The sequence below is a fragment of the Camelus bactrianus genome, chromosome 6 (assembly GCF_048773025.1).
Source record: "Camelus bactrianus isolate YW-2024 breed Bactrian camel chromosome 6, ASM4877302v1, whole genome shotgun sequence".
In the NCBI taxonomy this organism is placed as follows: domain Eukaryota; kingdom Metazoa; phylum Chordata; class Mammalia; order Artiodactyla; family Camelidae; genus Camelus; species Camelus bactrianus.
The window spans coordinates 10,208,453-10,223,411 of record NC_133544.1 but is presented as its reverse complement, the minus strand read 5'-3'; the positions used below and the strand labels follow the sequence as shown (position 1 = coordinate 10,223,411).

The 14,959-nt window shown below is 38.5% G+C and overlaps 1 protein-coding gene across 3 annotated transcripts in view; it reads left to right on the top strand.

Annotated features, from left to right (window-relative positions):
• Positions 1-14,959, top strand: part of UNC79 (unc-79 homolog, NALCN channel complex subunit) — a 171,626-nt gene that overhangs the window by 42,030 nt on the left and 114,637 nt on the right. For all 3 annotated transcript variants that reach the window (XM_074364786.1, XM_074364785.1, XM_010968720.3), the window contains exons 6-11: positions 1,343-1,431; positions 2,049-2,089; positions 4,535-4,563; positions 9,628-9,857; positions 11,920-12,091; positions 13,400-13,630. In XM_074364786.1, the coding sequence (XP_074220887.1) occupies positions 1,343-1,431; positions 2,049-2,089; positions 4,535-4,563; positions 9,628-9,857; positions 11,920-12,091; positions 13,400-13,630 (792 nt within the window). The remainder of the gene's footprint in view (positions 1-1,342; positions 1,432-2,048; positions 2,090-4,534; positions 4,564-9,627; positions 9,858-11,919; positions 12,092-13,399; positions 13,631-14,959) is intronic.

The window sequence follows — 14,959 nt, the reverse complement described above, 5'->3', positions numbered from 1 at the left end:
TTTAAATTTTCTTCTTTCCTTGTCTTCATTTTCTGAAGCCTCTATCTTGGGCATGTATTATATTTATGAACAGAAAATAACTATTTTTAAATATAACATTCAAATATAGACATATTAATATGGATGTAAACTGACCTGTTCAGAGTAGAATGGGATTGACACCATTAGCCACAATTCTGATAGGTCATGTTAATTGATGCATTTAACATGTCAGAGGTCAGCTAGCTAATCTCTAAGGACTCCTTATAGTTCTAACATCCTAGGAGTTTTTCCTTTGGAGTGAAATGAAAAAATATGTTTATCTGACAGAGATATCAATGACTCGTTAGAAGTGAGAATAAAGTAACTATATTGAAGAAGAGGTCTACATGGGGTGCATGGGAAAAACTCAGGGAAAATGGATTTATCTTCACAAAAATTACTTTTTAGGCTAAAGCCAAAAGTTATGATAGGATTCAAAATGACAGTATGTTGCAACTTATAGTTCATTATATCACACTCTGCTTTTTAGTTTTACTTGGTTCTATTTGAAAATCGGTTTATGAAATACTTTGAAGCTCAGGTGATTATCTAACACAAGAGTCAGCAAACTGTGGCCCGCAGGCATATCTGGCCTGCTGCCTGTTTTTGCAAATAAAGTTTTATTGGGACACAGCTATACTCATTTGCTTACATAGTGTTTCTGGCTGCTTTTATGCTGCAACAGCAGGGTTGAGTAGTTGTGAAGAGAACTTATGACCCACAAAGCCTGAAATATTTGCTCTCTGGCCATTTACAGAAAGTTTGCCAATCCCTGATTTAACACATCAAAAAGTAGTTATTCATTGCATCAAAGGAAGCATGAATCTTACCTAAGGAAACTTTTCACACTGGACCTTTTAGCATCGGGGAATATACAATTTACAGATTTTGATGATATAATTATTTAAATTCAGGAATTCTAACTCTTATTCCTCCAACTGTTAATCTTAATGATATATTTTCTTTTTCCTAAAGAGAGATTACTGTGTTTACTACATTAAAGAAGGAATTACTGTACGAGTAATGTAGAAACAATATGAGCAGCTACTGAACAAGATGATTTTTTTATCTGTGTAGAATGAAGGTGGATTTCTTGACACTATTTGTTACTTGAATTGCAAATAACAGGAGAAATGAAAAACCACAGTTGCCACATTTAAATCTCCAGTGTGGAAAAACAGTTATAGGTTGAATGGATTTTACTAAAAGTATTTCTTCTACTTTGCTTTCAAAAATCTATTACTGAAACGTTTGTGCTCTTGATACAGGGAACATGATAATTAGGACAGGAGAGTTCATTCTATCTTTTCTTGTGTTTCAGATGTGTATAGACCCCTCCCTGTCAGTAGCTTTGGGTGATAAACCACCCCCATTGTATCTCTGTGAAGAATGCAGCCAGAGGATCGCAGGGTAGGTATTAGAAAAGGAAACAGGGTGACAATGACAAGCGAAGAACAATCACTTCGACTTAAATTGATTACGTTACCCACGTTTCCTGCTAGCCTCTCTGTTTTTTAAAGGTTAGTTTGTCAGATATTTAAAATATAGCAAACTTTCATTTGAAAAAAAATCAGCTTTGAAAAATTGTGGTATTTCTCTCTATGTGACAAGAGAAAGCAATTCCACTTAATAAAGCAGCTCCAATTTTCAAGTGACCCTGTTAAAAAGGCTACAGAGGAAAAAAAAAGAAAACCGTGGTTTCAAACAGGACGTGTAATTCATATGGGTTTTCTGTGCTTGTTAGTTTCATAGGCTCACACTCAGCTTTGTACAAATGATGCTGTATTTTGGTTGGCTTAATTAGCATCTGGAAAGTATCATTTAAAGATAACTGAATATGATTAAATGCCTATAATTTATAATTTAGCTGGAACGCATTGACGTTTAAAAAGTTTATTATGATAGTGCTCTTTAATTACACTTCCTTTCTATTAAAAGCCTCAGCAATGGCGTGCAGCTTATAAACATTCATGTGGAAGAGTAACATTGCAAAAAAGCTCAAAAGTGAATTTTGCTTTTCTTTATAGGGACCACAGTGAATGGTTGATTGATGTTCTTCTGCCTCAAGGTATGGTTTACTTCAGAAAGGATGAATAATGAGTAATCATGACTAATGGCACAGTTGATTTGTCTCCTTTTGTACTGTTTTATTTTACAAAGACAGTAACCGAAGTATTATTTTCTGTGAATACTCATTGATATGAAGCATTGTATCAATGTCTTGCTTATAACATACACACATTTATTAATGCAGGAAGAGGTATCACCTCTAAGGGTAGATGTTGGAATGCTGTATGACCAAAGCTGGATTCTGCATTAAGGGATTTTCTGTGAATGTAACAGGTGTTGACAATGTTATGTTTGCTGTACCAGGTCAGAAAAGGAATAAGGAACATCAGTGAGAAGAGCACTGAATAACAAGTCTTTCTCTTGCCACTATTACTAGCTCTTTGTTTTTAGGGAAAATCACTTAATTGCTCTGAGAGTCAGTTTCCCCTTCAGTAAAAGGGGGATAAAGTATATCTGACCCATCTCAATGAAGAGACAAGATTGTAATGCTTGCAGTTTGTTAGCGTTCTGAAAGCTATGCCTGGTAAGTTGGCAGGTGGCAGATAGAACATTCCTCTACACATGGGGAAGGAGGTATTCCAGCCACCTAATTGGAGGCTGAAATGTACTCAGGAAAAGTACTCAGGAAAGCAGAGGAAAGATGACAGGTGGGAAAAAGCTGGGAGCATACTGAGGCACACAGGAGGAACTTGATATATAACTTCAGAGGTAGAGGTAGATAATGGAAGAGTTTATATGAAAGGCCTCATTTAAAAAGAAATTTTAAAATGTAAATGTAAAAACCTGATGCTAACTAAATTCAGTGAGCATTTTTAAAAAACTTAAGACCTTTGCTTGATGATAATTATGCAATTTCTTTGTAGCCTAACTTTTTTTTTAGCTGGGGAGATAATTAGAATTATTTTATTTATTTATTTATTTTTTAACAGAGGTACTGGGGATTGAACCCAGGACCTTGTGCACGCCAAGCATGCACTCTATACCACTGAGCTATACTCTCCCTGCTGTAGTCTAACTTTTACTATTAGGTATCTCAGCCTTAAGAAATTGTTTAGTGAGTGCTCTCTGTCCGTAAAATAGATTAGTAATATCAACCTCTATATCCTTCAGAGAGACATTTAAAATATTTATATAAGAATATCTGTAAAAAGTTTTGGGTTTGTATGGGTAAAAATAACTCCCCCCCCTTAAATTAGGCTACCTTATTGGTGAACTTCCAGTGCTCTGAGGTGAAACCCATAGTCAGATTCTAAACTACATTTTAAATATCAGATATGTTGCTAGATTCTGGCCCTCATCTCCAGATGATAATCATCTGTGGAAGAAAATTGATTTCATTATTTATCCAGAGATGTGTCACTAACCTCAAGTTAAGATAAACTCCAAGATACTAGTTATACAAAATCAGTTTTTAAAACTGAGTTGTTAATTTCATTGATTTGGCATCCACTAATTCATAATTTCCAGACAGAGTTTGGGAGATATTTACCTTTGATCTTTTAAATAAATTGTAGCATAAACTACTAGTAATGATTTAACTTATTTTTGAACACTTACTATTTCAGGGGAAATGTTAACAGATTCTTGGAAAAATTATTTTCAAGTACTCTCAAACATCAATTTTCATGGACATAATTGGCATGCCCACTAAAAAGAGTTTTTATCCACTTATTAAAGTCAATCCTGAAGTAGAAATTAGTTAGACAGTCTTACTCCAACTGGCCAATCCACGGGTTTGAAAATTGCTTTCTCTTAAATAAGCCTGCAGCTGGTTTTGCACTAGTTAAGGACTGATGTGAATTGATAGTTCAGGTCTAATTCATCCAAGTTAGGAAGCTTTTTCTACAGTTCTGATATAGCAGATTGTCTATGGTGAAACTCTTAAGTATATCACATCAACTCAGTGTCATAGCATAATGGAAGAGCAGCAAATAGGGAATCCAGAGATGTTCGCTTTAGATAGGCCTCCACCATTGACAGCCTGTGTGATCCTGAAGAAGTCATGTAACCCTCAGTTTTGTTCTCTGTTAAATGGGGGAGGGGTGCTGGTGGTGAGATTACAGTTATTTTATCTGAGGGGAGGGGGTGTAAATAGCTCAGTGGTAAAGTGTTGTTATCCTCCCATGAGGTCCTGGGTTCAATCTCCAGTACCACCATTAAAAATTTTGTTTTTAATTAAAAAATAAAGTTATTTGATTTGAATTCTAAGTCATATCTGAGAAGATTGAATTACTTCTAAGAATAGGTGAAGTATTTGGAGCATACAGGTATTTTTAACCTCATTATACATAAGTAGATGACAGTTTATGAGTCAAGTGAGAAGCCGTTTTGGCCAAGTCTGGAGGTTATGTTACTAAGCTTGTTTTCACTCCCCTTGGTGGCTGCCCTTATTTCAAATGGGCTTTCTTTCTTTGTTGATATTTTGTGTACCTTCCCCTTACAGCTGAAATATCTGCTATATGTCAGAAGAAGGTAAGAGCAAACCATCTGTGTGGTGGGGCATGATTTGCTGTGTTTGTATGTAAATTCATTCATTGACATCTGTCTCATTTCTGCACCATGGTTTCCCAGTATGTACATGCTACTGTATTCATGAAGGGGGAAAGGAAATAATTCAGCATGCAAGATTGCTACGTCTGAATGGTCTCTATTTCCATTTCTGCTTTTGCTCACCCATTGTATGTACAGTGTTTTTGAAATAAAATCATTTGTGTAACTATGGGATAGAAGTCTAAATACAAAAAGGTTTGAATGACGATGCAATACGTGCAACTGAGCTTTGGTAAAGGATGATCTCATTTGTTAAAAATCTTTACTGTTTGGAAGTAGCATGCAAAAATCCAGTATACGTATGTCATAAAACATACCCAGACCAGTTATATATGGAAAATATTCATTTATATCTAAGTTAAGTATCTCTAGTAAAAGATTCTACCTTCAAATAGCCACTGTTTGTGACAGTTTCCTTAAGCTATTTCCATCTTCTTTTCTTGTTCTAGTTATTGAAAAGTACAAGAGAAGGTAGTATGGTGTCATATACTAAGAACTTTGGGCTAGTTGTTTGAGATCCTTGGGTACTAGCCAGCTCTATTCCCACCTATCTACTGGAGACCACTTACAAGTCATTTAAACTTTTTGGGAGTTGGTTATGAGTGGCTACCTTTGGAAGGCTGTTTCAGTTATTTATTGCCAGTTAAGAAACCATCTTAAAATGTATTGGCTTAGAACAGTAAACGTTTATTTAACCACAATTCTGTGGATTGGCAATTTTGCCTGTGCTCACCTAGATAGTTCTCTTGATAAACTCCTCTAGGCTAACTCATGTATTTGTAGTCAGCTAGTAGGTAGGCTGGCAGTTGGCTGGTCCCAGGTAACTTTACTCCCATGTCCGGGGCCTCAGCTGTAACGGCTGAAATGGTTGGGACGACTGGGGTGTCCGGCCCTCCCTCTTTTCATTAGGTATCTCATTTTCCAGGATGCTAGATTGGGTTTGTTCACAAGGTAGCAATGTTCTGAGAAAATGGGAGAAGAGGTTGTAATGCTTTTGAGACAGAAGCTCCGAAGTCACACAGCATCACTTCTGCTGATTCCACTGGTCAAAGCAAGTCCAAAGGACAGCCCCGTTTCAAGGAGTGGGAAAATGAACTCTTCATAGAAGGAGCAGCAAGAGTTTTGTGGTCATATTTAATCTACCACAATCCACCCGCTGGATATAATTACTTACATTCTTTCCATGTGCAGAATACTCTCACCACCTTATAAGACCTCCAAAAGTCTTACCCACCTATGGCTTCAGGCTTGAAGTCCATTGTCTTGTGATCTGCATCTGGTTTGGTCACTGATGAAACTCTAGGGTACAAATTCTCTTGAACTAAAAAGGCAAGTGATTTGCCCCCTACACACCCAACACAAAATGGTGAGACAGGGATAAGATAACAGCAGTAGACCTCTGTTAAGAAAGAGGACGGGGAATCAGATAGCTGTTACTGGTCTGTAGCAGATCCAGCCGTGAACGTGTCAACAGTTCTCTGTCACCAAGGATAGTGAATGTGCCTCGGTTAGGATCTGATTTTGCTCTCTGAGAGTAGTGTCCCAATTCATTTATGTCCTGGGCTCTTTGCTCCACTCTCTGAAAAATCTTTCCTTTCTATAAGAAACGGCCCATGTTGCAGCTGAGTAACTCTCTCAGTCTGCTTCTTTCTATGTAGAAGTTGGGGTTCTAGAAACCTCTTTTCATGCTGAACTATGTCTGTCCCATCTAGTCTGCTGATGGTGCTTTTATAGTATGAAAAACGTTGTGGGTTTTCAGTGAATCTCATTGGAGTTCAGTGCCCTCAAAGCCACATCTATAATTTTTCTTTGAGACAGTTCCTTCTATACTTTGAGCATTTTAGTCTGCCCTTAAAATTATTAGAAGCCCTCTTCTAGCTGAGAGGCTCAACTGGGCATCACCTTATATCTTTCTGAAGTTTTGACAAAGTAATTCAGCATCCTTTTGATTTGATTTTTATTCTGAGGCTATTTCCTACTTTGAAAATCTTTTACAAGCTGGAGAGACTAAGATGAGAAGCAGTTTAATTTTCTAAATCGGCATGTCCTGGCTCTGGTGGTATATCCAACATACTGACACCTAGGGTGGATCACTTTTTAATACTCTTCTCCTTTATATGATAAAATTATTTTTAGTAATAAGCTTCAAATTAGCATGTTTTTATTACTTACACTTTAATAAATGTTGTGTTTTATAGGAAAAGTTAATTTGGAGAACTGTTAAATTCATAATAGATCAGAACTGTTTGAGCTTGCTTTGGGCAGTTATATCTTTACCTCTTTCAGTACTATGTATTTCTACATTTGAATAATAGGTTTGAAATAAGCATCAAGATTGTATGAAATAAGCATCAGGAGGCAGACCTTGCTGTATTTCAATTCTGTCATTCTGTGAGACCACGTGCGATTATTTATTTATGTTTAAAATTCAAAACAGTGAAACAGAGTGGCTGGAGTGAACATTTGAAAACATTCCTAGTTGAATCTGAATCTAAGGGAAATCTCTCTAGTTTATTTTTGAAATGAATGTGTGTAGCTGAGTCCACAGGGTTGAGGACTGACTGTGGCTTGGAAATATATGATTGAATCTTAGCAGGAACCACAGCAATTGTTTAGAACTTTGGCCAACCAAGTTTATTTTGGGGCAAAGTATTTTATTGTTGTGTTATTTAGAATTGATGGCACATGATGATAAAGCAGGTTGATTTTTAGTTGATATTCCAGATGCTAATGTATGCAGCATATCAGATACTGCCTAAGAAAGCACTCAAAACATAGCAGTATAAAACAGCAACCGTTGAATTATGCTGACAGATTCTGTGGGTCAGGGGTTTGGACAGGGCACAGTCCACAGCCTGTCCACAAAACATCTCTGCTTGATGATGGTTGGGGCTTCATCTGGGAAGACTTGAATAGCTAGGGGCTGGAATTATCCAGATCATAGGTTTGGGCTCTGGGATGGCGTGACTTGAAGGCAGGGTTTAGCCAGCACTGTTGAGTAGAGACTTACACATTGCCTCTCCACGTGCCTTGGCCATGGCAGAGCCCTGACAAAAGCATCCTGATGCCCAGGTTTCTGAAGAGAGAATGTTCCAAGACAGCAAGGTGGGAGCTACATGTCTTTTTAGAACCTGCCTTGGGAGTCATATGCATTTCCCTTCTGCCATGCTCTTTTGGTTGAAGCAGCCACAAACCCATCTAAATTCAAAGCAATTGGAAGCATATCTGAGGAATCAAACCCAAAGAGCCTCACCCACAGCTGGACTTAATTTAGATGAAAAGACCTTGGACCTCCAGCCAGGAATTTGCATGTGGGAAGAATGTAAGTAATTTGTGACCAGAAAATAGGATGGGAAATTGCAGGCCTTAAATGTCAGGACTTTATTATAGTTAATAACTACCCACTAATCCCATATTCACATCCTATTGTTTACGTAACAGTGGGAATCTCAGAGGAACAAAGACTAATTATAACCGAAAAGAAGAAATAAACACTAACAATATACCCCGATATATACCACACTGCTAGTGATGTGGTTTGGTTTGGTTTTGTGAGTGAGCAGGAGAAGCTCCAAACCAGCAAGGATTCGTGTGCTTCCAGAATGAAATTTTGTATGTGAAAGAGAAAGAAAGGGCACAAAGCAGGAAAAATACCTCACTTGGGGAAGTCAGGGCTAACTTGGATGTTGAAGAAGACTTGGGCTTTGGACGCAGAAGAAAACACATTTTACATTAACAAATAATTTTTTTAAATGTATTAATAAAAGGGAAAATGATTATAAAAAATTTAAACTTGCTTTATGATTTATTGGTCTTAGTCCTGTTCAGAAAATGAAATTTCCTGGCACTAGTATCCAAAGGCTTGTGCTAAAATCAAAGTGGAACAAACCTTACTTTGAAGTGGTTGCTCTGACAGGCAATTCAACACATTGTTAATGTCTGGATACAGGTTCTGTGTTTGCCGTCTTCCACCTTCTGTCTCCCCAGGGCATCTGTCATGGAGGGTTCTCAGATCTTCCCTAGGCCCTGAGTTCATGGTGGCTTAGGGTATCATTTGCCCTATTATATTCCATTTTGATAAGTGCTAGCGAAAGACTGAAGAGCTCTCCTAACACAAGAGACGGAGAATGTGGTGGTGGCATCTCTAACAGGCTTGGGGTGCAGAGTTTTGCAGAGGTCACAGATATTTCCTGATTGCTTCTCAAACTGCTTCCTGGGGTTGCTGCTTGCTGCTCTGCTTCTCAGGGCAGCTCTGACAATAGGCCCCCCCTGAACTTTAGAATCTCTCTCATGCTGCACCACTTTCCTCACTTCCATCCCTTCATCTGTTGATTCCTTCAACGGCTGATTCTGTGAATGGTTCTTGCTGGGTTTTGATGTTCCCTTGGTGTCAGCTGACATATTCTTTAGGTCTTGGTAGAAAGAGTGCTGGTAGGGGTGGACAGGCCTGCTTTTGGGCCATCAGCTCAGCGCAGCACAGCTCCCTGTCTGACCTTGAATGCACTAGGGACAGATGAGTTGCTATGGAAGTCTGCTCTGGGTGGTGGATGAAATAATTTTGAAAGTTTATTTTAGGGGTTAAAATTGTTCCTCTCCTACTCTGATGTGTTGTGATGCACTCTGTCTGGACCACAGTTTTAATTTTTTTTCATATTTCTGCAGAGAAGTCTTGAAACACCCCATGCCCCATGAGTGAGGTCACTTTATAGGGCAATTTCAACACAGTTTCACTCATATTTAGAACATTTCTACCACTGATACTAGTAGAAACCACTTCTCACCTTTATTTTTAACTTTTTAAGAGGACCAGATTTCAGGTCCTCTCTGGTGTCTAACCGGTTAGAGAGGGCCCGCATTTTGGAAACTAGTGGCACCTCTGAAAAGCACTGTCACTTCCGGTGCCCCTTTCAGTTTCCATTTGTTCCAACTATTAGCCAAATATACCTCAGCGATGAATTTTAACTGATTTCACTCCTTTGCTTCTAGAATTGCAGTTCCCACGTTAGAAGGGCTGTTGTCACCTGCTTTTCAGCGGGGTGCTGTGGTCGTCACGGAAACAGGCCTGTTCGGTACTGCAAAAGATGCCACTCAAATCATCACAGTAGCGAAGTGGGGGCCTCCGCGGAGACCCACCTCTATCAGACCTCCCCTCCACCCATCAACACTCGGGAGTGTGGCGCCGAGGAGCTTGTCTGTGCCGTGGAGGCCGTGATTAGGTAACAGCTTCACTGGAGGCTTATCCTGAAAACATGGCCTTTGCTTTGGGCCACCTTTTTCACATTGCGATGTGCAAATTCAGTTCACTTTCAAGTGCCCTCACCCAAACAGCTCACCTTCCATGATGTGGCAGTGATGATGTTTCAATTCATTTATTCAACAAGTACTTTATAGAATGCTAGTTATGTGCCAGGGATGTGTTAGGCACTTGGAAGACAGAAGAGAGTAATGTGTAGCGTCTGCCCTCAAGCCACCCACGTAGGGACTGTAAAAACAGAAGCACGAAATTGTAGTCCAGTATGGTGAGTGTGACAGCACAGAGCAGGGAGTTCTAGGGGAATGAAGTGGAGGCACCAAGCAGAGTGAGGGGTGGGGAGAGGGGTGTCCAAGGCTTGACTGATAGCAGCAGAGGGTGGGTGAGCTCTAGGTAATTCAGTACTGGAGCAAATCCAAGGGCTGTGGAATAAGACCGGGGCCTGATCCTGTGGGCTGCTGGCTTTTTCTCCTTCTGTCACACACACAAAAAGGAGCTTTAGAAGTGATGACCCCTAGGCTTGTTCTCTTTTTGTATAATGTTCCCTGAGGCAATGTCTTTAGAAATTAGGAATAATATTAGAATGTAAGTTTTAAGGCTAGGGACCAGGTCTTTCTGTTTCTCTTATCCCAGAGGCTGATGCATGTAGAAGTACAGTGCTAAATAAAACATTACAAAAGGTTTGGAAATAAAAAATCGACCACACTGCTGTTGTAATCATCATCAGTTTTACACCCGTTCTTCTAGTTTTATGCAAGTGCACGTTTTATTTATATAACTGTAATCACAGTGTATCCATATTCTTTTTTTTCTTACCCCATTTGATTTTTTTAAAATTTCATTTTGTTGAGTTAAAGTCAGTCAGTTTACAATGTTGTGTCAATTTCCAGTGTAGAGCACAATTGTTCAGTCATACATGAACATACATTTATTTATTGTCACATTCTTTTTCACCATGAGCTACCACAAGATCTTGTATATATTCCCTGTGCTATACAGTATAAAGTTGTTTATCTATTCTATATATACCTGTCAGTATCTACAAATTTTGAACTCCCAGTCTGTCCCTTCCCACCCCCTTCCCCCGGCAACCACAAGTTTGTATTCTATGTCTATGAGTCTGTTTCTGTTTTATATTTAAGTTCATTTGTCTTCTTTTTTATTTATTTATTGATTTATTTATTTTTATTTTATTTTATTTTATTTTTTTAGACTCCACATGTATCCACATTCTTTTTGATATAACATTATACCATTAGCTCTTTTCCATGTTGTTGTGTATTTCGCACATTTATCATTTTTAGTGGGTACATAATATTTACCTAGATTATTTTCCTTCACCGTTGGGTATTTCTGTCTCTTCCATATTTTTTTTTACTGTTGTAAATAGCTCTGATAACTATTTTTGTATATAGTGCCGTTCCTATATTTTTTATTTTCTTAGGGTAGATGAGCAGATGTAGACTGGGAGAAAGGGTATGAATATTTAAATCATGCTTGATACATTACCAAACTGATTTGCAAAATGTGTATATGAATTTCATACAGCACTATATGAAATTGCTGGGTTTTCTACACCCTTGCCAACACTGGGTATTATTTAAAAAAAATTACTTGCTTGGCAAATTGAAAAAGAAATCTTTGTTGCTCACTGTCAGGTCTTAGAATACTATATATTAAATATTTTTCTATTTGAGTACCAGCTCCTCAGTCTCTCCTTGTATCATGTATTTGATGTCTGCATAGCTGGAAATTATTCATAGGAGAAGCTTTGGCTTCTAGTGGGATGGCTACTGAAGGCATCAGTTCTGCTCGATTTTAATTAATTGGAGGAAGTAGCCTCTTTGTGCCTCAATTTGTTCATCTTTGAAATTGGGATGGAGTAAAATATAGTAAGGAAATTAGGCTCCTACCTAAAGGAGAGCAATCAGTGATGCTTGGGTACCCATGAAGTAATTGTTCTGAATAGGTCATGATCTAGAATGTGTATTTCGACAGTTGAACTTGAAATCTCTCCTCTCTGGCAGCTTATTGAAAGAAGCGGAGTTCCATGCTGAGCAGCGGGAATACGAGCTGAATCGCCGGCGACAGCTGGGCCTCTCCTCTTCCCACCATTCCCTGGATAATGCTGACTTTGATAACAAGGATGATGATAAACATGACCAGCGGCTACTCAGTCAATTTGGAATATGGTTCTTAGTAAGAAAAGAAGTTAACTGTTCTCTGCTTTCTTATTTTTCTTTGTAACATTGCACTGATGAGGAATTTCTTCTGTTCTTTTTAAAAGAAGTAAATAGTATATAGTGAAAAGTGAACCTTAGCACTGGGACTCTATACTCTAGGACAGTGGCTTTCAACCCTGGACTGCATATTGCATTTACCTGGGAAGGCTTTTAAAAAACATCATTGCCCAGATTGCACCCCAGAATCTTGGGGACTTGTAAAAATCTCCCTAGTTGATTCTAATGAATAGCCAGGCGCTAGGCCCTAAACTGTTGGAAATGCACATTTTGACCAGAAACAAATGGGAAAGTTGCTAGGGTATATTGTGAAATATTGGATTCAATATAATTTACATCATTCACATCCCATTGATGTGAAATTTTTCTTGAAAGTTCAGCCTCTGTGGATTTTTTGTGTATTTATTGCAAGTCTGCATACAGCCAGAAAGATTATAGCCAACCAACACAAGGAATTTGATGACTGTTGACTAATTCAACTGAACATTCATTCAATAAGATCAAACATACAGATCCAAAGTTCTGAGCATGCTGAATTTGCCGGTTCTGCAGAGAAGCAGACTTTTATTTTGTCCGTTGGAGACATGGATAAAAGTCTCCATAGTGATACATCTCTTTTATGCTTTCACATGTTTTTGTTTTTGTTTTACACCAAATTGGGATTTCATTGTTGATTTCACATCTTGCTCCTAGAACTTACTATCTTATGACCTACTGACTAGTATTGTGAACTCTTTAAGGCAAAGATAGTGTTTTATTTATTTTTTATATTCCTGAACCCTACTTCAATGCTCAAAAAAAGATTATTTCAGGATGAATGAATGAATGGATGATGAGCAGTTTTAAAAAGTCTGTTTATAATGTGCTAAATTGGGGAGGAGCTCTACATTTTTAGAATTATTACTGATAGGAAATTCTTAGCTAAATCTGATTATTTTAGAACTGAAATGTATATAGATTATTTTTTCACTAAAGATATTTATAAAGTTCCACTTTGTAGACTTAACTTTTTAAAAATGCTTATCTAGTATAGATTATATAATAGATTTCTTATGGGGAAAAAATCTTACTGGGAGGTGCAATCTTGAGGGGAAATTGTTGCAATCCATCTCTCCCTGTAGAGAATAACACAGTTTTCAGGAAAAGTGGTCCTCCATTATTTATAAAACTGCCTATTTCAGATTATTTGGGACGTTTTTTGCCTTTAAACAAACATGTAATAATTATGTAAGGAGGCTGAAGGAGAGTCTAATCTGCCTATTTCCAGGTGAGCCTCTGCACACCCAGTGAGAACACGCCTACGGAAAGCTTGGCCAGGCTGGTGGCCATGGTGTTTCAGTGGTTTCACTCCACAGCATATATGATGGATGATGAAGTCGGAAGTTTGGTAGAAAAACTGAAGCCTCAGTTTGTCACCAAGTGGTTGAAGACAGTATGTGATGTTCGCTTTGATGTCATGGTCATGTGCCTTCTTCCCAAACCAATGGAATTTGCCAGGGTAAGTAGAGGCTGTCGAGGAAAAAAATTATTCAATAATTAATCTAAAAAAGAAGTGGAAAATTTTATTCAAGCCAACCTGAGGATTGTAACCCCGGACACAGTCTTTTAGAAAGATTTGAGGACTGTTCTGCCAGTTAGAGGTCAAAGCACAGTTATGTAAGTTTTTGAGACAAAGGGTTATTAATGACATATTATTGACAGTTTACACAATCCAGATCTGCAATACAAAGCGAGTTGTGGGTCATGATGACCCTGTACAAGATCAAGAAGGAAGGTTGTTTCCTAAGGTGTTGTGACCCTTTAGGAGATTAAGAAGGAAGGTTATCTCCTAAGGAGGTCTGGTCAATGCAGTTGCACAACACACACTAAAAGGGGGGGAGGACGCTCAAATGGGCAGAGAAAATTTTTTTGTTTAAATTTTTTCTTTCTTGCTATATATGATATGAATTTTATTTCATCAAGGCTTACAGCTTGGACCTTATTGGAGAGGAGGATTTGTGGAGAAGCCCTACTGTCACCTGAAAAACTAGGTTTGCCTCTTGATGGGTGTTGAGCCAAAAGCCACTCCCAAGGCAAAGAGCAGAAGAAGGAAGGATTTATTACTTGCAGCAAGTAAAGAGAACACCAGGGACCTTTCCCAAAGCAGCGTCTCTCCAAACAGCAGAATTGGGGAAGTTTTAAGCTAAGGGTACATGCATATCCGTGAAGGGGCTTGGGTGGTGTATGCATATTCATGAAGGGGCTTGAGTAGAGGAGAATGCAGCAGAGAACTGAGGCAGAGGTAGACAGAGTCCAGTTGATTGAAGTCATGAGGGTCAGAAAATGTCAGTTTCATCATTCCTTGGGTTCTAACCAGTCTGGGGGTCTCAGGATGTAGTTACCACCCACCACCTGGGTGGGGGCCTTCGTTCCTGCAGAACTCAAAAATATGTATCAGACTGTGAGATATATTCCTTGAAGAGGAACTAGGATTCTGTTTTATTGCTGAACTATTGTTTCATGATTGCTTCTCCTTTGTTCCTGCCCTTAAAAGTCATTAATTCCTGAGCCTTGTTCAAAGGCAAGCATTGTGGTCAAGCTTAGACTACAAAAATGACTCTGGCCAAAATGGCTTCTCTTATGTTAAGAAAGCCATGCCTGATTCTCTTTCTCTGGGGACCCCCTATCCTATCTGCATACACTTCTTTAGCCATTAGAGTGTGTAGAAGATGAACATCTCTGTTCACTTAGTCCATATAGCTGAGTGAACTTAGCTTACTAACTACATTTTAGGTGATGTGCTGCTTTGATGTTGGTTTGGGATGGGGACAAATGGCAAGATGAATGT